This window comes from Nasonia vitripennis, chromosome 5 (genome assembly GCF_009193385.2).
Source record: "Nasonia vitripennis strain AsymCx chromosome 5, Nvit_psr_1.1, whole genome shotgun sequence".
NCBI lineage: Eukaryota > Metazoa > Arthropoda > Insecta > Hymenoptera > Pteromalidae > Nasonia > Nasonia vitripennis.
The window spans coordinates 22556710-22584376 of NC_045761.1; the positions used below are offsets into that span (position 1 = coordinate 22556710).

The 27667-nt window shown below is 37.8% G+C and overlaps 4 protein-coding genes and 1 long non-coding RNA gene across 8 annotated transcripts in view; 4 read left to right on the top strand and 1 right to left on the bottom strand.

Moving 5' to 3' along the window:
- Positions 1 to 187: 187 nt before the first annotated feature.
- On the top strand, positions 188 to 1781 carry LOC100123853 (sperm flagellar protein 1). Its single transcript, XM_001607561.6, has 4 exons — positions 188 to 586; positions 652 to 930; positions 993 to 1205; positions 1284 to 1781. Exons 1-4 carry the CDS (start codon positions 415 to 417, stop codon positions 1556 to 1558), a joined length of 939 nt encoding a protein of 312 aa, XP_001607611.1. The 5' UTR covers positions 188 to 414; the 3' UTR covers positions 1559 to 1781.
- Positions 1782 to 1961: 180 nt separating this feature from the next.
- Positions 1962 to 7649, top strand: LOC100123849 (retinol dehydrogenase 14). Of its 4 annotated transcripts, none has more exons than XM_001608130.5 (5): positions 1962 to 2075; positions 3531 to 3824; positions 5223 to 5462; positions 6776 to 7158; positions 7239 to 7649. In XM_001608130.5, exons 2-5 carry the CDS (start codon positions 3542 to 3544, stop codon positions 7341 to 7343), a joined length of 1011 nt encoding a protein of 336 aa, XP_001608180.1. In that variant the 5' UTR covers positions 1962 to 2075; positions 3531 to 3541; the 3' UTR covers positions 7344 to 7649. The 4 variants fall into 4 exon arrangements, with proteins under 4 accessions (XP_001608180.1, XP_008207356.1, XP_032456367.1 ...); XM_008209134.3 differs by having other exon boundaries at positions 1968 to 2075; positions 3535 to 3824; XM_032600476.1 differs by lacking the exon at positions 1962 to 2075 and adding an exon at positions 2545 to 3045.
- A 399-nt stretch (positions 7650 to 8048) lies between these two features.
- On the top strand, positions 8049 to 12117 carry LOC100123845 (A disintegrin and metalloproteinase with thrombospondin motifs 18-like). Its single transcript, XM_001607552.5, has 13 exons — positions 8049 to 8673; positions 8742 to 8802; positions 8874 to 9136; positions 9209 to 9298; positions 9375 to 9633; positions 9867 to 10467; positions 10547 to 10676; positions 10774 to 10925; positions 11014 to 11181; positions 11274 to 11426; positions 11506 to 11638; positions 11732 to 11839; positions 11916 to 12117. Exons 1-13 carry the CDS (start codon positions 8617 to 8619, stop codon positions 11961 to 11963), a joined length of 2223 nt encoding a protein of 740 aa, XP_001607602.1. The 5' UTR covers positions 8049 to 8616; the 3' UTR covers positions 11964 to 12117.
- A 2723-nt stretch (positions 12118 to 14840) lies between these two features.
- LOC116738595 lies at positions 14841 to 21601 on the top strand. The gene is made up of 2 exons (XR_004345003.1): positions 14841 to 14970; positions 15046 to 21601. It is a non-coding gene; the product is annotated as an uncharacterized LOC116738595 (long non-coding RNA).
- LOC100114742 (neurocalcin homolog) overlaps positions 20278 to 27667 on the bottom strand; it is a 156488-nt gene continuing 149098 nt past the window's right edge. Inside the window, exons 4-5 of the mRNA XM_008209125.4 lie at positions 24779 to 24967; positions 20278 to 24073 (exon numbers count right to left, since the gene is read on the bottom strand). Of these exons, the coding sequence (XP_008207347.1) occupies positions 23873 to 24073; positions 24779 to 24967 (390 nt within the window). The 3' untranslated portion in view covers positions 20278 to 23872. The remainder of the gene's footprint in view (positions 24074 to 24778; positions 24968 to 27667) is intronic.

Genomic DNA, 27667 nt, shown 5'->3' on the forward strand with positions numbered 1-27667 from the left:
CACGAACATTCAAAGTATTTTGAATTTTCAGACCGGTGTAATAAATCTAAACAAACTTTTCAAAATAAAAAATTATGAACACGAATAAACTGCTTTAAACGCTTCATAATTACAAACGATTTTGTAAGCAACCAAAAATTAGATAAGTGCGCTTAGAACACGTTTACAATAGGAAGACCGAAATACATAAGAAACAAGTGACTCGTGTAACCTCGCAAACTTTCAATCAATTTACGTTCTCGTAAATGACAGAATAATAAACCTCACCATCGCAAATAATTTTTTTTTTTTTTTCAACGTTACACACCAAACTCGAAAAATTTCACACGTCCATAGGTCAACAAAATGCGACTGAAGATACCGTCGTTTTAAGTAACGATTAGTCCGACTGGCAAAAATCCCAAAATCGCGAGGATGGTTGCAAATCATGGATTCCAGAGTAAAGATGAGCAGATGTCGGAAAAGTGCGAGGTCGCATCCATCCGTAGCGAAAACCCGGCCAGAATCGAGGACATCTTCGAGTGGATCGATGGGATTCCCCTGTCTAAGACCACGAAAAATTTGGCACGAGATTTTTCCGACGCCGGTAAGATTTATTGCTTATATTCCTGTCTTTGTTATTGTAAACCTTTTTTCTCATCGTCGCACTAGTGCTGATGTCCGAGATCCTGAAGTTCTACTACCCGCACCTCGTGAGCCCTCACAACTACATCCCAGCCAACAGCGTTCAAAACAAGAAGGAGAACTGGAACACGTTGAACCGAAAGGTTTTCGCGAAGATCAACATGCATCTGAGCTCCGAAACCATAGATCAACTGGCGCATTCCCAAGTCGGTGCTATCGAGAAGGTTCTCACGGATTTTCGCGACAAGCAGATGGCCATCAATATCAAGGATCCTGATGCTATGAGATCTGACCTTAACCTGACTGGTCAGTTGAGTTTTTATTTTTTACTAAATAAATCGAATAGACACTATAAAATTGATCGACAGCGTTAGGACACCACCAATCTCTGAAATCCCAAAGGAAGAACGATCAGCCCGCCAAAACGTCTATTTTCGCGAGATCCTACAAAGGAATCAAACATTTCTTCGCCGGTCTTTTTAGAATCTTTCTGGCCATGATCTGCTTCTGGAAATGGTTCTCCAGGAAACCAACCAGTGAGTCGGTGCAAATCGAACCGAAAACTCTCAATGATATGGAAGGTACACATCGACATTCTTCAAGCGATACTAAATTCACAACAATAATAATGCAAAAATCCACACACCCTTTCGAATCAGAGCAACAGCGTCTAGACGAAGAGGATCGTCTCCGGGACTCCTACTCCCAAGCCTTGGAAGAACTGCGTGTCAAGGCAGACGTGATAAAGACCTTATGCCACAAAGTAGCCTTTCTCGAAGGTACGATGAAGCTGAAGGACATGAAGATCGCGACGTTGACGAGTCAGCTGGAGATGATGCCACAGACGACGAACGACGCGAACATCGTCGTATCGGCGAGACAACCGACTAATAATCCGCTGAAGCTGAGAAAGAGGCCGCGCACGCAAGTTTAAGTGGCGGAACTTGCTGTTGCGCTTATTGCGTCGGAAATCGATTTAACGATTTTTTATTTTATGGAGCTTTGGTATCGTCGAAAATTAAAAAGCAATTTTAAAGCGTTAATCATGTTTGTAGGAGGACTTTTTCAGTTTTGTATCTGACTTATATTTTGTAAAATTGTTGGATTTTATATGCAATAAATTTTAAATGCTGTGCTATTTTCTAGAAGATTCTAAATCTGAACGGCCATTTATTTTGCAATGATAAGATGCATTACTATAATTAATATTTAATTTAAAAAGTCAACGTCACTCCGTCAAAGGCAAACGTCTTCCGACGTTTGTCCAAATCGCTCTGCGCACAACATAGCCCCAGTCTCCCCTGAAGCTTCTACAGGTCGGAGAATACCGGTAATGCTTCTCTCTTTCGACGCGAGAAGAGGTACCGTAAGGTGGCCGTGTGTGAGCGCACCGGACCGGTCAGCGGCAGACGCTCGCGAGCCGTCCTGACGAGAGCATCTACTATATATACGTGAGTCATACCTCCTTACGTGGAACATTTTTTTTTAACTGGTTTTCGGATTTTTTCACTGTGCGTGTGTGAGAGAGTACTACGGTGGCTTGGTTTTTGTTTGTTGCGTTGTTTTTTGCTGGATTTTGTCTGGTATTTGAGGTGGAATAATTTGCCTTTTCATTACGTGGTTGATAGTGTAATTTGCTTCAATTGCCCGCACTTATTTCAGTGCTTATAGTATTTATTTTCGCTCATTTAGGGAAATTAATCAAACGTACAGTGAAGTTACTATATAAATATAAAAATTTTATTTCACAATATCCCAAAGAGAAAATGTAGCTTTTCAGAACAGCCGTGTGAAAGTGTATTAGCCGCATGCTCAAACGAGTAATAACGATAGGTACTTAAGTCCGTATAGCCGTGAAAATTGTGACGTTCCTCTTTCGCTTGGTCATTAAACTCTAGAAAACTCATTAAGCATATTTTGCCGCCATATTCATCGCGCTATACTCGTAGCTTTGGATCCATAACGATGCGTTTCTTTTTGCATACCAAAGATAACATTACCTGTCATTATAGAAAAGCTCAGTTTCAGAGTGCTTAAGTTTTACTCAAAATTCTCAAGATTCCACTTAGAAAATAATCAGGAATTCATTCAGCAATAAATTCTAACAATAAAGATACGCGTAAACTTAAAAAAACACCGAAATTATGCAAACATATATCCATCAAGCGCTCCCGTAAAATTCCTGCGTATATCTTCCGCACCACTACATCTCCGGAATCGTGAACGATCCTCAGCCGAAATCGGTGTGTATATACCGGTATATACATCGCGTCCGAGTAAAACCGGTTCGCCGTTCACCTTGACTCTGCGCAAGAGATCTTTTCCTTCGTGCACACAATTATTCCTATAGATCCACGTACATACAGATATATTCGAGCATTTCACTCGGATCTTGGATGTTGGAGACTGGCGTGGATATGTGTGCGTAGAAAGTTTGGAAAGTTTTATGCTAGAATTAGGAGTGTATGTATATACAGGCTTTGCTTATACGAGTTTTCCAATCGTGTATAGTGATGGTGGGGTATCTCATTGGTATATCGTTTCGGATCGGTGAATGAGCTGCCGGTCAGCGTGTGAGCTTCGTGAGAGAATTGATATTGTGGTAGTGTAATTTATCGTTGTGAATTGTATCGTATGATTAATGAAACTTAGTTTTTATTTACCATTTCTATAGTCGATCCAATATGTTGTCTAATCTTGCTTCTGCATGTGCTCAACTGTATACCTAAAAATTTAGTTGTAATTTGTTTGCTAATAAACGTATCATTCATGACTTTCGTCGAATCTATATTTTACCAATCAAATTTTCAAGCCAAGCCTTTATCCGAAAAAAAAAACTTATTTTATTTTTTATTTCTTGTTGTTTTATATCTTCTCTCATCTTCATCTCGCCGATGCATGCTCAGACAGCCCCACGATGTTTCAAAGCTTTCAACTGAACATTTGGTCATGCTCGATCATCTTCGTGGTGATAGCTGCCCTGCTGATCGGCGGCCTCGTCTTCCTCCTCTGTCTTCTGCGGCTCTACGTCTATCTCAGCACCGGCGTCTGCAAGAGCAAGGCCAGCATGAAGGGCAAGACCGTCTTGATAACCGGATGCACCTCAGGAATCGGCAGGGAAACTGCCCGGGATCTCGCCAAACGAGGCGCCAGGATCATCATGGCTTGCAGGAATGTCGAGGCTGCCAGCAAACTCAAGGGTGAGTGTAAAATAATTTTGATCAGTTTTTAAACAATATTGTATTATGCTTAGGTCAATTATAAAAAATAAACTTACATCGTACGCAAATTCAAACATTTTACAATTATGCATTCCGGTCAACCAATCGATCAAGACGTGTACCATGAAATCATGAATTTAAATCCAAAAGAACTTTAAAAGTCAAAACATTGACGAAGAGCATCAGAGAATTCGAAATTCGTGGAGAAACCGTTCATCCGCGCGCATAAATCCCCTCTCGAAGTGTAAGTATAGAAAGCTTGTTGATCCGCGCGCATCTCACCAGCTTCTCGAAGAGAAAGCCGCCGCAGCATCGGTCTCGACAGGAAATTAAAGAAAAGGCCTGCGTGTATAGCTCGTGCCGTTTCGAGACGTCTTTTTGGTTTTTATTCATCCCGTGTTTAGGAGGAGGTGCCGATTATATTGCTTGTGAGAGTTTGTGGAAAGTTTGACGCGCAAAGTTTTGATGGATGGAAGCTGCTGTGCTACTTCAATGGTGTAGAGTTAAAAACGTTTATCGGGGATAGTAATTGACTTTTTTGATATGATTTTAAAATTATAATTCGACGAATACATAGAAGTATAAAAGCTATAGCTAATAATGATGTTAGCTTTGGTAAGGCTGTCGCATTAATATGCAAATAGAGACTTCTAATTCATCGTTGTGACACCTATTGTTGTTCGATTCTTTCCAACGCCTAATTGCGATTGTCCAACCATTATAATTACTAAATTTACATACGCGTTTCACCGAAGTCCATTAGAAATAATCATCAATCGTTCTTATCTTCTTACAAAAATAGAATCATCAAAGCTTACCGTTTTTCACCAATGCTCTCAATTAGAAACCTTGAAGTAGCTGCTCTCAGCAATAAGAAACTTCCGGAAAAACTCGACATCGTGGTTGCGCAACCGCTGATGCAGTGTAATTCCCATTGTGACGCTTGCAAATTTATCCGGAATAGAGACGCGACTGGAATATAATTAGACATTTAGATCTGCGTGTTTGCAAATCGCACGTCGTGCAATAAACCCAGAATTCTGTGGTGTTTTGAAATAACTGCGAGGTTTTTGACTGATCTACGGACATTTACGTATCATTATTTTACGCAGATATAATTTAGAAGCTTGAGTTCTTGTCATACTACGGAGAATTATTTGAAAACGACCTGGAAGCGTTTAACGTCATCGATTTTAAGAATGACTAAAAAATTGATTGTCTAAAGCATCAATTTGTAGCCCTATACCCATTATGACGATCGTCTGACTCGAAAATAACCAGTCAACTTTCTCAAGCCATTTTATAATAATGAGCCAATGAATCAAGCATACAAGTATAAGTAAAATATTTACATAGTTAATGTTCATAAAATTCCAGATGAACTGGTAAAGGAAACCGGCAACACACAGTTGGTAGTCCGCAAGTTGGACCTGTCGTCTTTGGACTCGGTGCGTGACTTTGCCAACCAGGTTAATCGTGAAGAAAGCCGCCTGGACGTCTTGATACACAACGCCGGAACTGCCGAGACCTTCAACAAGAAGGTTAGCGACGATGGACTCGAGATGACCATGGCTACTAACCACTATGGACCTTTTCTTCTCACTCATCTTCTCATTGGTGAGTTTTTTTATAAATTTGTATTATATATTTGTTAGGTGAAAGTTGTAATTTTTCAGTTCTAATCGTGTAAACAAATAGTCGTATTCAGTTATATTTTCAAAAATTAAAAAAAAAATGATAAAACGGCAATTCTTTCTGACGCGTGATTTGTAAATTAACGAGCTACTGGGCCAGTCACGGTAGCGTTCTGTGATTGATGAGCACCGTGTGCAGCTTATTTACGTTACGGAGACCATTCCAGTATATATGGGGAATTCTACGGGAAAAATGCCATTTTCTGGTTGGAGAAACTGAAAAAAACAAATGTTGGGGCACACTCCCGCAACTTTTTTTTTCTTATTATTGTACATGTTTAGAACCATGCAAAACCACGTTCCAACAGCGAAAAAGTGTCTTGTGACACTGTTTTCTAGGCCCTTTAAATTCGTCAAAAAATAGCCACAAACAGAAAATGTATTACGGTAGGAACAGAGTACGGGAAAGAGCTTGAAAAAAATGCGTTGAATACTTGATTTGGTCATAAGTTACGCACAATTGAAAATGCGGAAAAATCATGAAAATTGCAAGATTTTTAGAATCAAGAAATTTGTATCTTTTTTTCATGATTTTTACGCGTTTTCTATTGTGCGTAACTTTTGACCAAATCAAGCATTTCCAACGCATTTTTTTTTAAATTCAAGCTCTTTTCCCGTACTCTCTTCCTACCGTAATACATGTTCCATTTGTGCCCTCATGCATTAGGTGCATATCTTTGAACAATGGCTATTTTTCGACGAATTTGAAGGGCCTAGAAAACAGTGTCACAAGGCACTTTATCGATGTTGGAACGTGGTTTTGCATGGTTCTAAACATGTACAATAATAAGAAAACAAAAGTTGCGGGAGTGTGTCCCAACATTTGTTTTTTTCGGTTTCTCCAACCAGAAAATGGCATTTTCCCCGTAGAATTCCCCATATACTCATTATAACGAACGTTTTTTGCTGCTTCTTTTACCACTCGCAGAACGTTACTATAGAAGCGCTAATGTGTGTTTTTCAAAAATAAAAAAGCTGTGCGATAATTAGTTATACATCGCACGACTGAAAGCTTTCTTACGATAAATCTTGGCGTCTCCGAATAAAAAACTGACACTCGCAGCTCTTCTATTTCTCGATATCCAAGCGATAGGTTTTTCCCGCGCGCAAAAACGTTAATCACACGTTCGCACTTGACTAAACCAATGAAACACACTCGTACCACGATCCATGGATCAAACACGTCTCCGGTATATTTCCTCGACCGAATAAATCACAACTACGTTCTTCTTACAGATCTGCTGAAAAAGTCCACCCCAAGCCGCATCGTGATAGTGGCCTCGGAGCTTTACCGCATCGCCACTTTGAACCTGAACAACCCCAACCCGACGGCGACGTTGCCCGCCTACCTCTACTACGTCTCCAAGTACGCCAACATCGTCTTCACCCTGGAACTGGCTCGTAGACTCGAGGGCAGTGGCGTAACCGTCAACTGCCTTCACCCTGGTATGATCGACAGCGGAATCTGGCGCAGTGTGCCGGCACCTTTATCCTGGGGTCTTCAGCTCATCATCAAGGGCTTCTTCAAGACTCCCGAACAGGGAGCACAGACCACCATACATCTGGCGGTTTCCGACGAGCTCGAGGGAGTCAATGGAAAGTACTACCTCGATTGCAAGGTGAGTTTGTCGATGAATTTTCATTCCGATTGGTGAGAGTTGACGAATAATTCTTTTTCTGATCGTATTTTTTTCAACAGGAGAGCAGCTTGTCTTCCGGTGTGAGCGACCCGGCCAAAGGCAAGAAGTTCTGGGAGATCAGTGAAACTCTCGCGAAACTGAAGCCTACCGATCCGAAGATATAAACATTCCTGTGGCAATAATGGAATCGTCCGTCGAGCATTTCACAGTCCGTCCGCATACTACTTATGTTTTTTTATACATTTTAGTTTTATTATTTTATTTAACTTAAGGGAGCAAGGCTCCTTCGCATTACATAATGTATGTATCGGATGATGTTTTTTTTTGTTTACAAATATTTCATTGATTACAAAAGTATAAGAATTTTTTTGACATTTTATGATTCACTTGTTCATGTAGCAATTGTTAAACTCTGTGATAAATTAATAAAGATCAAGTTTGTTTTAATTTATAAAATATACTTCCCAACACATATCTCTTATCATTTCATCACATATCGTAGGCGCCTACATCCTACAAACAACGACTATACAAATAAGCATTAACAACATAAATTATTGATGCGGATAATAAGCGAATTCAAAGTATATCATTAGTCAAGGTGCATGTTTATCTACGTAAACGTAAGATAAAATTTTTTTTTTATTACGAAAACGAAAACTCTTGCCGTGGCTACATCAAATAATAAAATATAATTATATTAGTACACATAATAAATAAAATAAACATGAAATCTATTTGGATTACTTTATTTTCTCTCGACCGAAATTCCTGGAAAATATACTCGAGTACTCAAAGCTGTACATATTTGCATTTCACGTGATAGTAATTTTCAAGGAAATAAGTAATGAAGAATGTGTTTTATCTATAAGCATATTTTTCGCGTTTAAACGTCTTCTTACGTACAAACAGCACGATTTATCGCACATTCACAACGATGTTTTGAAGAATTTTTTTCATTCATAAAATTACTTTATTCCACTTTCTTCTCACTATTTCAACGAAAAATTATCAAAAACTTCTACGTACAACTTCGCCGAGTAAACACACATGACGTATATAATTCGACACGTCTTCGATATAAATTATTGCGACTTAGCACCAACCATTGTTCAGCGTATCTATGATAATAGCTACATCTGTTTTTCTTGCCATATGTGTACTGAGCAAATTGAATTTTTTCGAAGATCAATAGGTGACGTCGCGTCATGGTGTATTACAGCGAGCAAATGGCTTATCAAATCATGCATACATATTTTTTCGTATATAATAGACATTATTGTTTCGAGATTGAGCAGTTTTACTTAAAACTATTATCCGTGAGCCTATAGCAGCGAAAGAATAGAGGAACACAATAAGCTAGTTGAGACTTTATATCTTGTTGTTTTGCGTGAATGATCAAATTGTGTCGGGGCTGAATGACTTAAAAGAACCAAAATGTTGTTATCAATTGTACTAGTTGTATGCTTAATCTCGTCCATTCATGGAGAAAAGGTAAATTATCAATTTTTGAGTATCTTTGTCAAAAAGGTTTTTTATGCCATAATTATTTCAATTTGTAGCTCCATGAACACATGACAAACGATGAGATTCTATCGGTATTCAACGTTCACCATGATGCTGGTAAATATATCAAAAATTTATCAAATTGTGCTTAAAACAAACACCTTTTTCACCTTTCTTTCTTATTTCAGTAAAAGGCCTAGATTACCAACTTGTGAAGATCATCCATTTAGACCCACGCAATGTTTCTGAAGGACGTAGAGTTCGCACACGGATGTCGCAACCCAATTTGCATTTGAAAGCTTTCGATCAAAACTATACGTTGTATCTGGAAGAAAACGATAATGTACTCCTCGGAAGTAATACACCAGTTTTCATAGCCAAGCTGAGACCGCGTGAGAGGAGTGGTTTCAGCAATGATACTAATAATATTGTTTATTCACGAATCAAATACGTAAGAAATTAGTTTACGAAAAAAATTCAAATGACTCGAACCGATATTCAATAAGATAATTTTTTATTGCAGCCTTTGCCGGCCAGTTTCAAAATGTATCACGATGTAGAAAACAGAGCTGCTGTTACGTTGCAACATGAAGACGATGACAAATTTCATGTCGTAAGTTGCCTTATACTGTCACAGCTTTATTGCCAAATTGATCATACTTCTAAACGAGATTTTCGCATGACATTAGAACGGTATCGTTGGAGACGACATTGTCATTCGTTCGCTACCCAAACGTGTCCACGATGAAGTTTTGAGCAAATACTCGACCAGATCCAAAAGATCTTCCATATTCGACGACGATTCATTCTACTTCGACAACCCCTTTGCTGACCCTAACTCCGTCTTCAAAGATACCTACAAGACAACCCATCACGTAATCATAAAGCCAAATGTAAATGATAACCGACCAGTTTTTGGATCACTTAACACTTTCTTGAACGAGATAAGTGAGTACACGTTTTATTTCGACTAATCTCAATTCAAATAGAATAATGTCTTGTCGAAGGATAAATTTCCTTGTTTGCGCTGATCGTATGCAAAATTTGAACAAATACTACCCCACAACGAATTATAAATTCAAATTTTTATGTAACTAGGTGTCAACACTTTTTTTAACCTGTACTTAGTACAATATATACAATATACTTGAATTACAGAATACAATATACTTGAATTACAGAAAACAATTACTTCAACAACAATGAAGACGACTCATTCAGTGGATACGTCCCTTGGAAAAACTTACATAAAACCTACAACTTTTCTGGACCTATCTATAATCGACACAACGATTCCTCCACCAGCTTTGTCAGCTGGGAAGGTTCTTACAAACCATATAATCCTTCCGGACGCACATACGTATCCCACGTGAATTTGCGTCCTATGTACGAGCCTTTCAACTGGCGTCAAGATACTAAAGCTCCTTACACAAGGCGTCCGACAACAGGGCTACCGTTCACCTGGTGGCGACAACCAACTTTACCAACTGTGACCTGGTACCAACCCTCCATCAAGGACCCTGCAAGCTGGATTTTCCCAACCACAAAGAAACCGTTCACCGGTTACACCTTACCCACCAGAAAGCCAACACCTGGCAGTAGATTGCCAATTCATACTAGATTCCCACCTAGGATTCCTACTACCGTGCCGACCAAAAAACCGGTAACTTCAACTACTCAGAATAGAATCCCTGTTACTCCTGCTCCTGCTGGATCAGGAACTAAGAGATCAGATACCGTGTATCCTCAGCTTTTGATTACCATCGATTACGACACATTCAAGTGAGTATACGGAAATTGAATTTATACAGGTGATTATTGTAGAATCGAAGATGTAATGATATGCTTTTCTTGTTTTAAGGGCTCATGGCAGCGATGTAGAAGAGGTTTCGAAATACATGGCCGCTTTCTGGAACGCAGTGGATTTGAGATACAGAGAATTGAACAGCCCAAATGTGCGACTTAACATCGCTGGTCTTATCATTCCAAAAGTGAGATCACAATTTTGCCGCTTTTCAGCGACATATGGCTTTTTTAAAATAATTTCACAGAAACAATTTTTTAATAAAAATGTAACGATTATTTCAGCAACCAAACAGTACATCGTATATGGAAGAAAACAAGGTCCGTGCCAATTCTGCATTATCAGAGGAAACTTTGAAAACAATAGGCAAATACTTTGCTAAGAATTTTAAAGAATTCCCCAAGGATATGTATGACATTGTTGTTGGTATGACCCTGTAAGTTCATTTCAATGATACGATATTTCACAAATCCACGAAAATATAATATTATTTCAATGCAACAATAAATTTAAATAAATTTTAGGAGTGATTTGGGCGATGTCGACGAAGCAGGTAAATTCAATGGTGGAACGACAGGTATCGCATATCTCAAAGGTGCTTGCAAACTCGAGTATGGATTCGCCACTGGACTTGTAAGAGATACAGGTGGCTTCAACGGTATAACCACTGCTGCCCATGAAGTGGCCCATGCGTGAGTACATCACTATTTTATAGTTTATTTTGTAATTTATCTATACTATAGTAGCCATAATACTCAAAACCTCATTGCCTTTTCATGTTTAGACTAGGCGCACCACACGATAGTAAAGAACCTGCAGATGCCAGTCAAGGACCTTGTTCCTGGGAAGAAGGTTACTTGATGAGTTATAACAGGAAAGACAAGAAGGGAATGCACTTCTCTAATTGCAGTGTCCAAGCTATGCAAGATTACTTCAGGTATGTATATCACATGATTATCATATGTTTTTTGTTAGTGAAATTTTTTTTAACAAATTTGAACGAACTTCACCTGTAGGACCCCAGAAGCTAAATGTTTAAAAAACAAACCTAACACTGGATCCTCATACCCTAAACTTCTTCCGGGAAAAATACTCAGCAGAGACGAGCAATGCAGGAGGACAATGGGAAACACTTGGACTTCTTACGTGGTAAATGATCTATGAACTACTTTGAACTGAAATTAATTGATATGCCTTACTAATTCTATGAATCACAGAATTTAATTTGAAAATTTTTTAAAGGGGTATGAATCCAACTGTGCAACGCTTTGGTGCAAGGAAAATGATTCTACTACTATTACAACGCATTACCGCCCACCAGCTGAAGGAACTTATTGTGGAGAAGGAGCTGTAAGTTTCTTAAATATTGAGAATAATGATAATAATAATTAAAGTCAGCAATGGTTTAATCGATCATATTTTTTAGATCTGCCTCAATGCTGAATGCGTCAAAGATCCTGAACTATCCCAGTAAAAATGTTCATGAATCGACTTGAAAATTTTGTATGTAGTTTAAATATTTATTCACAGCAAGAATTGATGTGATAAAATTATCTTCCGGGATTTGTATTTTTTTACGTAATGTACCATAGATTTAATAAATATGAATGAAATATATAATCAAATAATATCTGGTTCATTTATTAAACATTACAAGTTCAACAATTCAATACCCATCACCTCTTCTCTTATAAGAAAACTCGTTGGAACCATAATTTCAATTTGAACTTATAAAGAAAACTATCTTATTGACAAGTGAAGTCAATATTTACTCAATGAAATACGTTACCAGTATACTTTGCATACTGATAAGTGTATTCTCATTGAAATTACTATATCAAACTATTGTATGAAATTACGTACATACGTTTCTCAAATTTCGGAACAATTAATACTACGAGCTATTTAATCTAAAAAAAAGACGAGAGATATAATTCTGTAAAGCTATGTAGATTCGTTTTACAATTGATGTTTAAATTACAATGTGATTACCATTATAATGGACATCCGTATTATAAGGGTTACAAAGAGTTATCGAACTATCAATTTTTCTATCATTTTTGTTCGTAATATATATATATATATATATATATATATATATATATATATATATATATATATATATAGGTATCGAAATTCGAAAAATCGTTACTTGGCGTGAAATTCAACTTTGGATGATTTAAATCTTTAACGCATTACAAAACGATGTTATTGACTATTTTTTGTGTACTCGGTGTATCATTTATTCGTGGAGAGAAGGTAATTTAAAGAAAAATAAATAGCAGCGATATGATAATATATACAACTTTTTTCCATAGCTCCCATATATGACGAAAGAAGAAATAGAATCAGTGTTCCAAATCAAGCATGATTCTAGTGAGGAAATCATCGCATACGATATAAGAGCTTCTATAAAACCTATTAGTCAACAACAACTTCTTAGCTGTTCCTTCATTTAATCAAACTAATTCCATTTTACAGTTCATAAATTAGAGTACGAGTTGGTACCGATATTTCACTTTCGGAAATCGACGCGTAAAGCTCACAAGACGCTGTAAATCTCGACGACCACGCAAAATTATACCTTATATTTAAAGGCAAACAATTACTTAGTAGGAATTGCCACCCTAGTTTACAAAGCTCAAGTAAATAAAGGAGGTGACGGTAAATCAAGTACTGAGTACAAGCGGACATCCTATGTGAGTTTGATTCAAACGTATTCCATTTATGCATTAACGAAATTTTTTAATTTTAATTTTTTACACAGCCAGACCCAACTCTTCAATTGTATCACGATGTAGCAAACGAAGCTGCCCTCGCTGTGCATACAGATCACAAAGATAGACAGCACATTGTAAGTCAGGACTTCGTGTAATAACTATATTTTCAAATCAAGTGCCATCGTTCTTAAAATCTCACAATTTTCAATAAGGATGGGATTATTGGAGAAAAGTTGATTCGTTCATTTACCCAGTCGTATTCATGACTCCGTTTTAGCAGAGTATAAAAATGTGTTAGGATCATCGTACGAAGATGACGTATACCAATCGTTTGTCAATGAGTCAACAGACGATCCTACGATAGATAGACCAGTTTTTCATGTTGCTATAGACTCTGTCATTGGCAAAGTAAATACTTCGACCTTTGAATTCGATTCCGATGATTCAGATGATAAGGTCGGTGACTCTTCGTTATCGTATGATCGATCAAAGGGTAAAAACTTTTGTATGTAGTACTATAGTTTATTATTGATTCTCAATATTAATCGAAAATTATTAATTAGGAAAACAAGTACAGATGAATCTTCAATCTTATAGATCGAAGTATCTGTCTATTGCAAAATCAATCAACAAATTGGCATAAGTGTATCCCCAAATTTTGGTTATCATAGATTACAATACTGCTAAGTTCGTATTTTAATCCAGCATATATAATTGACTTTATATAATCTTTTAGCGCTACACCAGTACATTTTGATGATCCATCGCAGTCTAACGAGACTTTCCCTTGCGATACGTATTACTTCATAGCTTTTATGTCAACGTAAGTAAAATAATGTTAATAAACGCTTTCGCATAATGTTTACTGTATAATATATTCAAGTATATGTATGCACTGTAAATAGAAGTTTAATAATTTTATTTTTAAGGCAATTTACGGGATTGATCTAGATGAAGGCGGCTTCCAAGCAGGAATGAATGGTAATAAACCATCAACTATATTATAATATTAAACAATTAATTCGAATCATACAATGCCCTTCAGGGGGAGCTAATATTGACGGAGCTTGTGGTCATTTATGACCCAATGAAAATGTGAAGGTTACCGCGGTTATCAATGATGTGGGTTTCAGTGGAATAACCACTGCAGCTCATGAATTAGCTCACTTGTAAGTTTTACATATGGGCTTTCAAAGTATAAAAGGAGAAAAAAGTGTATATTTTAACTTTGTTATTTTTCAGATTCGGCACTCCTCACGACGACCGAACTTCAGCAAGTATTCCCGGAGGCCCGTGTAGTTGGTACGGTGGCTACCTCATGACTTACCAGAGGCTTGATATCCGAGGAATAAAATGGTCAATTTTCAAGTAAGTATTCTAAAAGCCTGTGCTATGTCGACTTCGAGGTATCATAATTTTCGCGATTCCAGATCCAAAAATGCCACCTGATTGACAAACGTGCCGAACGTCGGCAAACCGTACGCAAGAACTTTACCCGGAAGAATACTCAGCAAAGATGAACAGTGTATGAGCATCACGGGAACGCTTTCGCATAAGGTTCTTCTCGATTCTCAGTATTCCTATAAAGAATCCAGGCATACGGCTCAAGATCTTTTTAAAAATTGTTTATTTTAACGGTTCCATCAGAGGGGTCAATCGCTTTGTATACGGCTGCTGTGCGTTAATCCGGATCCTGAAGAGAAAAGAGGAGTATATTCGTCGAGACCCGTAGCGGAAGGAACAGCTTGCGGCGAAAATAAGGTGAGAATAATTTTAACGCTATATATTTTAATGCCTGAATGCGCAAAACGATCCATGAATCGCTTTCTCTTGCAGATCTGCCTCGATGGATTATGCGTTGAAGATTCGCTGGCGGACTTTGATTAGGAGAAAAAAATACAGAAGAGCCAGAGAATTTGAACGAGTATAATATCAACACTTTAATGTATAGCAATGAACTGATACACAAGTGATTCGTTTTTTGCATTTATAATAAACAACTATTACAATGACTATCGTTCGTCATAAATACATTATTTATAAGAGACGCAAAGCAAATCGAAGTTTTAACATCTCGCGCAATGTGTACATTACAGTTAATTTATTAAATCGTATAGAATAGTTTTTTTGTTCTGTTTTTATATAATCTTTAAATCTTGCTTTATTATTTTTGTCCTCGTCTTTAGCTCCTCTACTTCATCCGTCGTATGTATATAGTCGCGATCATCATGCTGCATACACAAATGTCCACCTGTGTACATATATAGTGAGTGCGCATACGTGTGATCTCGTCGGTGCAGCTTCATTCACGCTTTTTTATTTTTCTCTGTTGGTTTCGTTACACAACGTAATTTTACAACGACCGATAATATCATGATATTATAATATACATACAGAATGAATTCAATAGACACAGAAAAAGTTATAGCTTCGCGTGACGCGTCGGGCTTTGATTATTGCGTTGCTCGAGTTCGTCCTGCTGTGTCTGTCTCTCGGATCAAGCGAGTCGTAACGAAAATAGACGGCTACTATTATCGGAAAAGATAAGTTATTTTGCCGTCTCTTGAAAGAATACGTTGAGCGGCTTATTTTTATGTATATTGGAGCGCTATACAGTTCAATGTATCGCTTTTGAAATTAATAGCTCTTGTTTATCGTATATCACTTAAAAAATGTAATCTTATATCAAAGAATCTCATTTGGTAGAAGAATAATTAAATACAACGAACAACATGCAATTCAAACGCTACACCTATGTGGTTTTGAATATATCGATATTATTACGCGACTTCAGGTACATTATTACTCATAAGAAATGAATATCATGGTTTTGCGCGAAGGAAGCTTATAAATTGTTAAACCATATTATCTCATAAAAATCATCGATCGTACCAGTTTATCAGTTCTCTCTCTTTCTTTCTATAACTCAGGATTTCGCTTATATTCAGATCGAGACACACGACACAGGCAAAATCCGACGATTTCATCGCTCGGAAACCATCACGCGTAACTTGAAAAATAAACGCTGGATACACCGATCGAAGAGCGCGTTTCGTCGGAATTTTTCGCGTATTAAGAACTACTCATGTAAAAAACGCTTAATTGTTTATTTTTTAATTCTCCTACAGAGCACGATTAACGAAAGATTCTCGACGAAACGCGTTTTTCGCTCGTGACTCGAGGACACCGACGACTTTGAGCAAAGAGAAGCGTTATAATTCGAAAAGTTTTGAGTATTGGGTATACAGACGAAGTAATTTGTAATAGTCGTTAATATATGATAAGATTTAAATTTTAGATATTTAATATGTCACATTTTAATCGATCGAAGATCTCTTTCTCGATAATATAAGGCTATCGCGGGAACTCCCCGACGGCGTATTCTGCACCATCGAACCTATTACTTCTAGATTTGTTTTCTTCATATTTTAGTATATTTCTGGAATATTAATATCGTTATACGCACAGTTCGACTTACTGGACTGAATTCTATAAACCCTTTCTCTTAATCTTTTGGCTTGTGTGATAATCGAGAAATCTGAGAAACTCTGGGGATTCGTCGGAACGTCAGTACAATGCAGAACGAACTGATTTATCAACAATCGAAGGAACGCACACACGTCTTATGGCAAATTGGACGGCATAGTAGTCCACATAAGCACGAGAGAGCGTAAATTTATATAACTTTCTTTAAGTTTCGCTAGATAGATTTATGTAGTTGAAGATTTCGAAGATTGTCTACTATTACTCAACTATCCTAAGTTTCCTATATTCGCCTAAAAAATTGAGTAGAGTTATAGGTTTAAAATTGCATCTATTTATTCATAGGTACATATTCATGGAGAGAACGATTATTTTAGTTTGAACGCTTGAATGCGAATGTACTTATTATACTGAATCGAAAATAGTAACGATAATTGAGTAATTAGTTATCGATAGTTTCTCAAATTTCTCGAAGTACGTGCCATCTCAGCGAATAACTTTGCGATTCGTGCTAGTGTCTAGTTTATTTAATTTCTCACATTTTTCGAATCGGCATCGATTTTATAATTCGCCAAACCCTTTCGAAAAAACACAGCATATCAAACGGCTTATCGTGTACAATATGTAATAACACTTGAAAATACAAACTTTTATTAGAGTCTCTATTGAGTGAAGGAGACATGCACGAATAACATTTCTATATGGGAAATTTGAAAAAAAGTTGAAGAAACTCACGTTCACTACCTTTCAGTACCGAATTGCGCGTTTTTACATCGTTTAGAATCTCGTGTTTATTTGATTTGCTTCTTTTGTTCTGTTTACTCTTATGCTGCGCACTTGAGAAGCCGAAATTATTGTCTCAACAGGAAAAAAGAGATAGGTTCTTTCAAAACGAAATCTGGAAAAGCGTTCGAGAAGAATATTACAGAGAAAACTTTTACGGCGAAAATTAAACCTTTTGAATCGGTGCCTTGATGATCGAATTTTCATTCTGTGAGAGAACACGTAATGCTTCGAATTGATAAGCGCTGCAACGAGAGAAAAAGCCCGAATGAGAGGATCCACTTAAGCCTCCTTGCCAACGCCATTACTCCTCGTTTGTTCCTTCTTTTTAACGCGGTTATTCCGACTCGGCAAGTTGCCAGGGGTGTTTGAGTCGCGATAATAGGAGATTCGACGAAGACAAAGGAAATTGCCGGCTGGAATATCGGTTTGTTCGACGATTCTATAATTTGTTTTTTATTTATAATTGTCGGAGAAATAGCCGATTTTTGGGATAGATTGACGTCGAATGAATAGGCGATTCGTCGATATTTTAGCAACGGTTAGAAATGCAATTTCCCAAGCGACGTGGATTATAATTGCCGGGAACGACAGACAATTGGCTAATTTGGATCCGTTATGTTATACTGTGGGTCGAGAACAGAATATATTCGGGATCTGAATTTCTTCGACTCGTCGGTTTTCCTGACTGAATATAATGCAATTTGTATACACCGGGTATAATTGCCTTTCTTTTTCGGGCTCGATTTTATGAGGAAACGTTTCTTTTACTCGTTTTGCATAATAGGTGTAAAATAATGCTTTAGTATTAGTGCTTGTAATTTTCAAAAGAACGACAGCTGTATTTAACTCTAATATAGAATATATTATAATACGTTTTGATATACTTATTTGGTATATAATAAGTAAATGTTTCAAGACTTTAGTATATATGTATTTATATATGCGGTTATCTTTTAGAAATTTAGTTGCCTTTATATATGTAAGATAGAAAAAGTGTTAAAAATACTCGTCAAGATAATATCTCTTATAGCTTTCTTCACTTATATTCGCATCGTATCTTTACAACAACAACAACATTAACAGTAAAAATGTAACTTTCAAAAAATCATCAAAGCATTGTACCATATATTTCATCGATTCTCTAGACTTTATTTTTTATATAATTAAAGCAAATTACCATCTACGTTACAAATAATATTTACTCTTCTTTCGCAATAAGAAACGTACATCGACTAAGGTCGTTAAAGGAGGGCTGAGTATGCAGCGGCGTATCGTAAATTTCTTTCAATCCTGGAGCGCAATATCGCGTTTACTGCCGTTCGCCTTCGAGTTCGAGCTTTTTCCCCCTCGTCCCGGCCATTCCTTTATCATAATGTAATTAAACGATCGCAAAGTAATGACTACGTTCTCGATTCGATCCTACGATTTACGTAAACAAAATTTTAATTCCGACGCACCGCGCATAACACAAACGACATTTGATTCTCAACAAAAGTGATAACAGAAGCTTTCGCGCGTAAGGGTTGTGGTGACAGCCACCACACGAACACCTATATAGATACTCGAGGCGAAAGAGAGAGAACCCGGGGGTTTAGTCTCGCGCACGTAGGCACGTCACGAACTGTACGTTCCGTACGAGCGCACGTGTATTATTCTCGCCGCGAGAATTAATTGACAGGCGCGTCGACGCGCGGCAAACGATATGCGTTTACTACCTGTACGCTTCGTGCGTGTATATTATGCGAACGTTTTTCGACCTAGGAATTTTCTCTTTTCGGTGCGGCGGCAGGTTACATTATTTGTTCGTTAAACGCCGGAAAAGAGAAATGCAAGGGTTGTTCTAGACGAAGAAATTTCGGTTTTCGTCGCAATTAGTTGGAATTCGTGCTTGCGGTACACCTTGTGTCGATCTAGAACAGACGTTGCATTTCCAGATTTGATAGAGTCGTTTTAACGATCGGGAAATCAGAGCATGCCAATGAAAGTTCAATCGTCTCTTTGCTATGACTTTCCGTTGACGATACTATAGCATATGTATTTATCTATATACGTTATAATTTATTGCTTTAAAGTTAACGTCGGAGGTATAGAAAGTGAAGTATCTCAGTACGTGTATATGTTCGCTTTTTTATCATCCTTATCATAGATATTTTTATAGAAAGAAGAAAGATCTGTTTTATACACTAAAACCGTATAAAGGCGAAGACGATTTCGACAGTTAGTTAATTATTTATTGATTCTTCATCTTATGAGAAACAATTTTTTCTTTTATTATTCTTTATACAAATAAAACATCTTTTATTTCTGACAATTACATGTTGCTTAATGAGATTCTCTCTGATGCTTTTGTAATATTATTCGTATAAGTTTGAAGTATATTTCAGTTTATTTTATAAAACACATATATTACTTTAATGATCTTGATCGAAAGCGTCTACATTGCAACCTCTATCGTTATTTCTACGGTTAAGAGACACGTTAATAGTTTTGAGTAAGAGAAATGTCGTTACGAAGAGAGACAAGAGGGTCAAAGCACTTGTTCGTTACGATAATCAAATTCTTTTATACAATATATAATTCGTTTATACTTTTAATCCTTTGTTTTTCATTTTTTCTCCTTAATAATCAATTATACTCGTAATATTTTTAGCTTTAAAATCCTTTATCTTTAATATTAATGAGGTTATTCGCTCTTTCTTTCGTCATATCGATATAACACATTATTTTACTTTTTTTATACGCTCGAATATATATATAATATAATATATTATATATAATATAATAATGTAACTATCGTAGTTTGTATTCTTTTTTCTTTTATTTCATCTGACTTAAGCTAGTAATGAGCACAAGACGAACAGATGTACATCTTAGGAAATACAGTGGAGTAATAATTAAATCTATAACGCCACTTTCGAAATAGAAATGGAAAATCGTCGGACCGTCGGATAATATGTCGTATAGCGCCCCTACGTTTTCTTTGTTAGTTTCTTTATTTTTTCGACGGACCTACGATTCATCAACAAGATGTTATCAATTTTATTTTTCATTTGCTTAGTAATTGTTCGTTTATTCATTTATTTAAAGTCTCTTTCAAAAAAAAAGAAAATTATCTCCTCTTCTATAATGAATCGCATATCGTATATAATATCTTCTTTTGTCGACAGTGTAAAGTGCAAACGACAGATTACGTGCTACAGCTTTTTCCATCATCATTTTGTCTTTTTTTTTGCATTTTCGCTTTTCGTTTCGTAAAATCGAGAAATATACCGCGGAGTTTTGTTGAACTTTCTCGCTCTCCGTCCTGGACAAAAAACTACCGGGGGATGTCACAGTATACAATATAAATATAGCGCTGCAGGTGACCGGATAACGAGAAAGAAACAAAAAACGGGGAATATAACGCGGAGAGATGAATACAAGACGAAAAAACGATTTACCGAGCTTCACGGTCTCGCGACGCACTATACACGCCTACTATTATTACGTCCGTGTATCACTTGCAAAATAACGGAGCGGGCAGGAAAGAAGCACTTACAAAGCGTAAACGTACGCGACGACGCTTTCTTTCCTTCCTTACAATGAACGCCATCGTGTTTTTCTTCCAATACAATTTTTTTCTCCTTCTTTCGACCTCGTGACAGTGATATAGTGAAAATTCGTAGGTATTGAGCATTTATGAACAATTTTCATTCGCATAGTGTATAATTTTCTTCGAATAATATCATCGTTTATCTTCACTACACACAGCCAGGGCGAAAGAAAGAGTGACAATCTCGTTTAGCTCATTATTCAACGCGACGCCGAGTCACGACTTACAGTACATTTACACGCGTCTCTCTCTCGCGATCGATCGTATCATATAATTCATTTCATTTACACTCGCCACGCGAGGAGCGACGCAGAACGACAAGACGATGACGACAATACAAAGTCGGCAAGATAGAGATTTGTATATATGTGTATATATATATATATATATATATATATATATATATATATATATTCTCACTTATAAATATTTAAAGTGTAAGAGAGAGAAGAGCATAAAAAGTGCGATGAATAATTGTGCGCGAAAGAGAGACTCGGCGTCGCGCAAGCGCGGCGCACGTACGTCCTTCGGCTTCATCTCGAAAAAATCAGTCGTACGTACTATTTTTATATTCCTTTGTAGAATTATATATCTCGGTAGCACTCTGCGCGAGGCAAGTGTCGAAGTCTCTGGCGGCGGCGCCTCGCGACCTGCTCTCGTATACAATCTAAAAACGAAAAGGTCGCACCTCCCTCGTTACAAACAACGCTCCACACTACAGATCATCATTATATAAGGAATTTATAAAAATTTGTCGACGTGATCTCAGTAACAATTGCTTCGAGTATATATAACGCTCTTTTAAATATATTAGCTTCTCCATTATCAACAGGCAATCTTTGCTCTCTCTCTTAAGCGCGCGTGCGCCACTACGATACGGTGTGTAACCATTTATTACAGCATATAGAAAAATAAAAACTTTACAAATTTTTTTCCTTATTACTCGGACCTTTTCGCTTCTAGACACATATATAACACACACGCCTCGCGCGCGCATCGTTCGCCTGCAATAGAATCGAGTTAATTTTCAACCGCCTATAGCTACGTAGTATTTTGTGCTCGCGCAGTCTCTCTCTGCCCTGTAGACGTACGAATCCTCTCGCAGCGATAATTATTTTAATGATAATAGTTATTACATAATGATGATAATAAAAAATCCAAGAAAAATTAACGCTATTCCACTGCAACGAAAGAGTATTTTGTGTAATAGCAGAGACGGCGGCGCTGCCGTTTTGAGACAGCGACGCGACGATTAGCCCCGGCGCAGAGAGTCCAAATATCTCGCGTCGCGCAGCGCACACTTTGTTTTTTTCACATCATATACATATCAGGTATGTATGTATCTATGTGACCCGGCGCAACCGGGTCGTACATGTACGAAGATTTTTGTCCTCTGCGCTCGACAAAAATGTCTCTAAAAAAGAAGGCGACTGCGTGGACTAGTCTGTGAGAACGGATCGACCTGTGACGACCATAATATAATGAATATGTAATTATAATTGGTCGTCGACTAGCTTGCGGTGGACACAGGCGCCATGGACCCAGTGGCCTGGACGAGTCCCCGGCGTCGCCGGCTGGAGGCTCTCGTGGGTGTCTTATAGCTCGTCGGCACCCGGTCCTTCGAGACGCCCTTTACTCTCGCTCCAAACTCCTCGGGAGGATCGATCGCCCTCACCGAGTTGAGTCTGGACTTGGGACTTGATGCCTCCGAGAGGAGAGGTGGTGCTGGTGGTATGTGTACGTTTTGATGCGGAGAGCAATTTGTACATACCTTCACTACGAACTAACGATTCTAAAATTAATTCCATACACTAAAGATTGTATATAATATTGTATCATATAGATCTATAATTAAATTTAACAGATCCGAATGAGAACTACAGCTTACATAAATTAAAAATAACGGATGTACAAATTGCTTTCCTCCGCTTAGACAACACATATCTGCATTTCGCGTGACACACATAATAATAATAATAATAATAATAATAATAATAATAATAATAATAATAATAATAACATAAATAACAAAAAGAACGAAAACGCACTCGCATTCGAGACTTAGGGGGTGCACAAACAAAATCGTTAGTGAGAGACTGGGTAAAAACCTATACAGATCATAGTATACAGTTATAGCAAGCTGAACGAGATAAAATTAAAAAATAAAAGAATTATATAAATCGGCGACTGCTCCTTCGTAGATCGATCCGCAGCCTCTTCGGAAAAAAAGCGAGCGCGCACACAGACACAATAGCCAAGCGATATTCCTCTTCCGGGAGCAGCTGTGCAAAGTAGAAGAGTAAAACGTGACAGTGTGTGGAGAGAGAAGAAGCGAAAGAAAAATCATGTATACAGTAGTAATAACAGTAGTATAATCACTGGCTCTGACTGAAATAAAAAAGAAGCACGCTCACACAAAGTTTATAAGTATGTAACACAAGACAATTGTATGCATATGCGTGTGTATGTGTCTCCATCTCTCCCTCGAAGGTGCCAAGGGTCATTTCCAATTATTATCATCGTCGTTATCAGAACCACGAGTAGCAGCGTATTTTTTTCTAATAACGAGGGCCGGGCGACGACTCTCCCATAATAACGGGTCGGCGGGCGCGGGGATGAGTGCTGATATCGGGTTAGAGTGTTTCTGTCTGTGTACTTATGTTCGTATCTGTCTGTACGGTTGTCGAATGTATGATCGTTATTATTATTATTAATTTTTTTGTCTGCAGCTCGACTAGGGTCTGTCGCGCGGGTCTATCAGGGTAGATGCGCCGGTCCCGCAGCACTGCACCCGCCAGGGTCTCACTGAGCCTGTGCGCTTGGGTCGCACTGCAACAGTCGCACGATCGAGGGATCGCTCTTCGCGCCCTCAATGAATTCCTCGAGTGAAAGTTTGCCGTCCTTGTTCTTGTCCATCTGTCGGAATATCTTATCCGTGCGCTTCTCCGGCGTCGACTCGTCCTCCGGCATCTTCATCACCGTACCGACCATCTTGTAGATTGCCTGTGAAGTTGGAATATCATCTTAAGTATCTATAGAATAATAATAGTGAAGAATTATGGATTTGTCGAAGGGGGTTCTAGATTCCTTCATTACCTTCGGAACTACTTTACCGACCGTAGATGTAACAATAACACCCTTATAAAAGACAAGTAAAACTATTTAAAATTTAAATGTAAGCTAATCCTAATTTAAATATATCCGATCAGCATAATGAGACAACGAGCGAAATTACGACAGCAGCAGGTGCAAATCTATCTTAATTCAAATTTAACGTTCGAACGCAGACTGAATTTATGCACTCCAGTTATGTACGAAAAAGAGGCGACACGGCCGAACAAAATTATTACTAATTACCGCCATAAGTCTATCGAGCCGTTGTACACGTTGACAGAAACACGTGTAGAGAAGAATAAATTTTGTTATTATTGCAGCTGGCGTCTGTCCCATCAATTACGCGCAAATGGATTCCCAAATACGAGACCGTATGCACACACACATATTCGAACGAATTGGCTCACGCGCGCTATGCCCCAATAATTCTTCGTTCCCTTATATGCTGCAACGCCAGTCATCAGTGGCCGAGTTGTAAATTTGATTTATAACGAATGGCTGTGCCAGAATCGAGCGACTTGAATTAGTGCTCCAGGCAATTTTCTTACGTATCACATTGTACGTTCCGGAATAAAATAGAAAAAAATATCTTACCGTGACGATTTCCAGCATCTCCTGCCGCGAGATGTAGCCGTTTCCGTCGAGGTCGTACATGCTAAAGGCCCACTTGAGCTTCTGCTCCAGTTTGCCGCGCGAGGTGACGCTCAGGGCGCAGAGGAATTCCCGGAAGTCGATCGTCCCATCCCCGTTGGCGTCGAACGTCCTAAAGACGTGCTCTGCAAACTGATCACACAGGGAATTCATGACGGAGCCGCAATAACATCGAGTATATTTCTGTATAGATATACTCGCTAATGATTTTTGGTGGGTTTATTGTGTAAGTTTGGCGTGAAGTACTTAAAGAAAATATGAGGCCCATGATATAATGATGATTCAGTGTGTTATACTGGCATCTGCTGGTTTATCGTGTGCGTGTGTATGAAGAGCTTTGGTACACCTCCTCCCGCGGTAGAGAGACTCGCGGCTGACTCGAACGCGAGATAGACTACTCGATTGATTTTTTTATTCTTTACATTTGCGATGATTCTCTGTAAATATTTAAAAACGATTCTATAAAAATATTTATTTTTCCAAGTATTCAAGAAATACAATATAATTCAAGAAATGAATAAGATAATGACAATTGAGACTCTCAAATCATAAAACCCGAGAAACGTTTCTTATCCGTAACGCAAATATTATTGCTGCAGTTCTCAGCTACTTATTCACTTAGGACGAGAATTCGCGGGAAGAGGGGGAGAAGCTCTTGTGTATGTACGCTGTGGCTTTGCAAAGTTGCTTATCTGTAAAGACCACAAGAGAGGCGGCATGCAGTTTAACAAGATTCACTTTTACAACGCAAAGCTCGTTGACTTCGTAATTAAAACGAATGCTTTTATTCAAATGTAGATTCATTTTCATGATTGTTCAAGACTTTTTTTTCAACTCTTTTTTTACAGTCCCAGCAAAGAAGTTAATGCTGCAGCTCAGCAAATAGCAACAGTTTAATTAACAGGATTGATGTCGTGTTTTGTTTAATGTGGTGTGATAAATTGAAGCTTTTCGAGATAATTAACATTTGCACAAATGCGTGTAATAAAGATGTTGGTTGGTTTCAGGGTTTGTGTTGAATGAGCAGAGTACATGGATTGTTAAAAAATGAAGTAATTTTAATTCTATATTATATTTCCTTGTTTTTTCGATGGATCATAAAATTATGAAAAATGTAATATAGTCTCTAGGCTACCACTACTTTCGATCATCTCGTACAATGAAAATCATATTTTATCAGCTCATTATGGTAGGTATATGTATGTCGTACAATATGATTTCCATCATCACGTAATATAATAATGAATCGTGTATAATTTATCAACCGTAAATAGCGAAAAATGCACTACTTCATAATAAAACTTGGTCTATAATTATCATATTTCATAAAATATATATTTAATGTTTATTTTAGGTAATCTACGGGAACATTTGACGTGTATAAAGGTGTGTATAAATAATTTTAATCGGTGAAGCGTGTCTTTCAATAATAAATTATAAAAGTCATAGAATTTTATCTAATTCATTCAGCTATAAAGTGTACAGTTTAAGACATTATCCCATAAATAAGTATACTCTAAGTAAATCTCAATTGTTAAATCGCAAACCCAGTGAAATTATTCAGTTGCACGACTATATCAAACTTCTCTCGGAACATATTCATCCAACCCGTCTAAGGGAATCGTATGTACATGGAGAGTTTCCCCAGAAGTAAACAAAAGAGATCCAAAAGTGTTATACAGGGGAAAGAGAGAGAAAAAGAGTAGTAGTGATTCAAACGTACAAAGTTGAGCAGACAGATTCACGTGTCCTTAGAGAAGGATAGAGCCGAGGATGAAAAGTTGTAAAAGAGAGAAAAAGTGAATGCTTACAGAGATCGAAAGTTTCGTGCACGACGGCTTCGGATAAAAAATTACGCTTAACTCGAGAGAAGAACCGCAGAAGTAAAAGAAAAGAAAAACGTACGCCCGCAGAGAAGAATAAAATAGCTTCAGCTAGCGCACGAGAGCAAAAAATCTTTGGCGAAACTTGCGGTTAATTAACAGGCAGCTCGTTAATGATCCAGGCGAGTCGACCTCTAGCCTACTTACGCCGACGTATCGGCTTTCTCGTTCACGGCCCGGCGCGCGCGCGACTCTCGAGGCCTCTTTCAAGCTTTTCACCTGCGCGCCTCGCGGCTCACGTGCCGACCACTTTAAGAAAGAGCCCAGCGCCAACCCCGTTTCCTTCTCATCTCCTTTTCTAAATCTCGTGCGCGCTCGACGGAAAGTATATAGCGCGCTTCACCACGGCTTTTTACTATTTTTGAAAAAGGCCGAGGTTGTTTACTTTGTTTTTTTTTTATTTTGATACTAGTTTCGCGGATTTTGATTAGTATCGAGATTGAAGTTCTTTTTTTTTTTGAAATAGTGTGTAAAGACAGTGTGAGAGTCTTGAGTGAGAGGCGAAAGCATGCACAATGGAAAAGTTGTACTATATGTTTAACTGGATTAATTTTCTGTAAAATGGCATACGACTTTTCCAGGATAAGAATTACTATAAGCAATTTTCAATAAGACTACGGTGTGTATAATGTAAGCTCTATAACATCGAGAGAAATATAAGAGAATATGAAAAATGTGCCGTACAATATAAGAACTATATATAGTCGAGGTGAATTACTGTAGCCGCAAATTTTCCAAGTTGGCAACAATGCAGTATATAGAGAAAGTACAGTAGGTGCGCTCTCGAATAATAGAAAAAGTCGGTAAACAACGCGATGAGAAAAGAGGGAGGGAATAAGGGGGGGGGGGGGTGCATTAACAATAGTGAAAGCAAGAAGCTCGTAATATATATTGAAAAAGTAATAGTAGTACACCGGCGGACAAAACACACATGAAATGAAAACTTCTC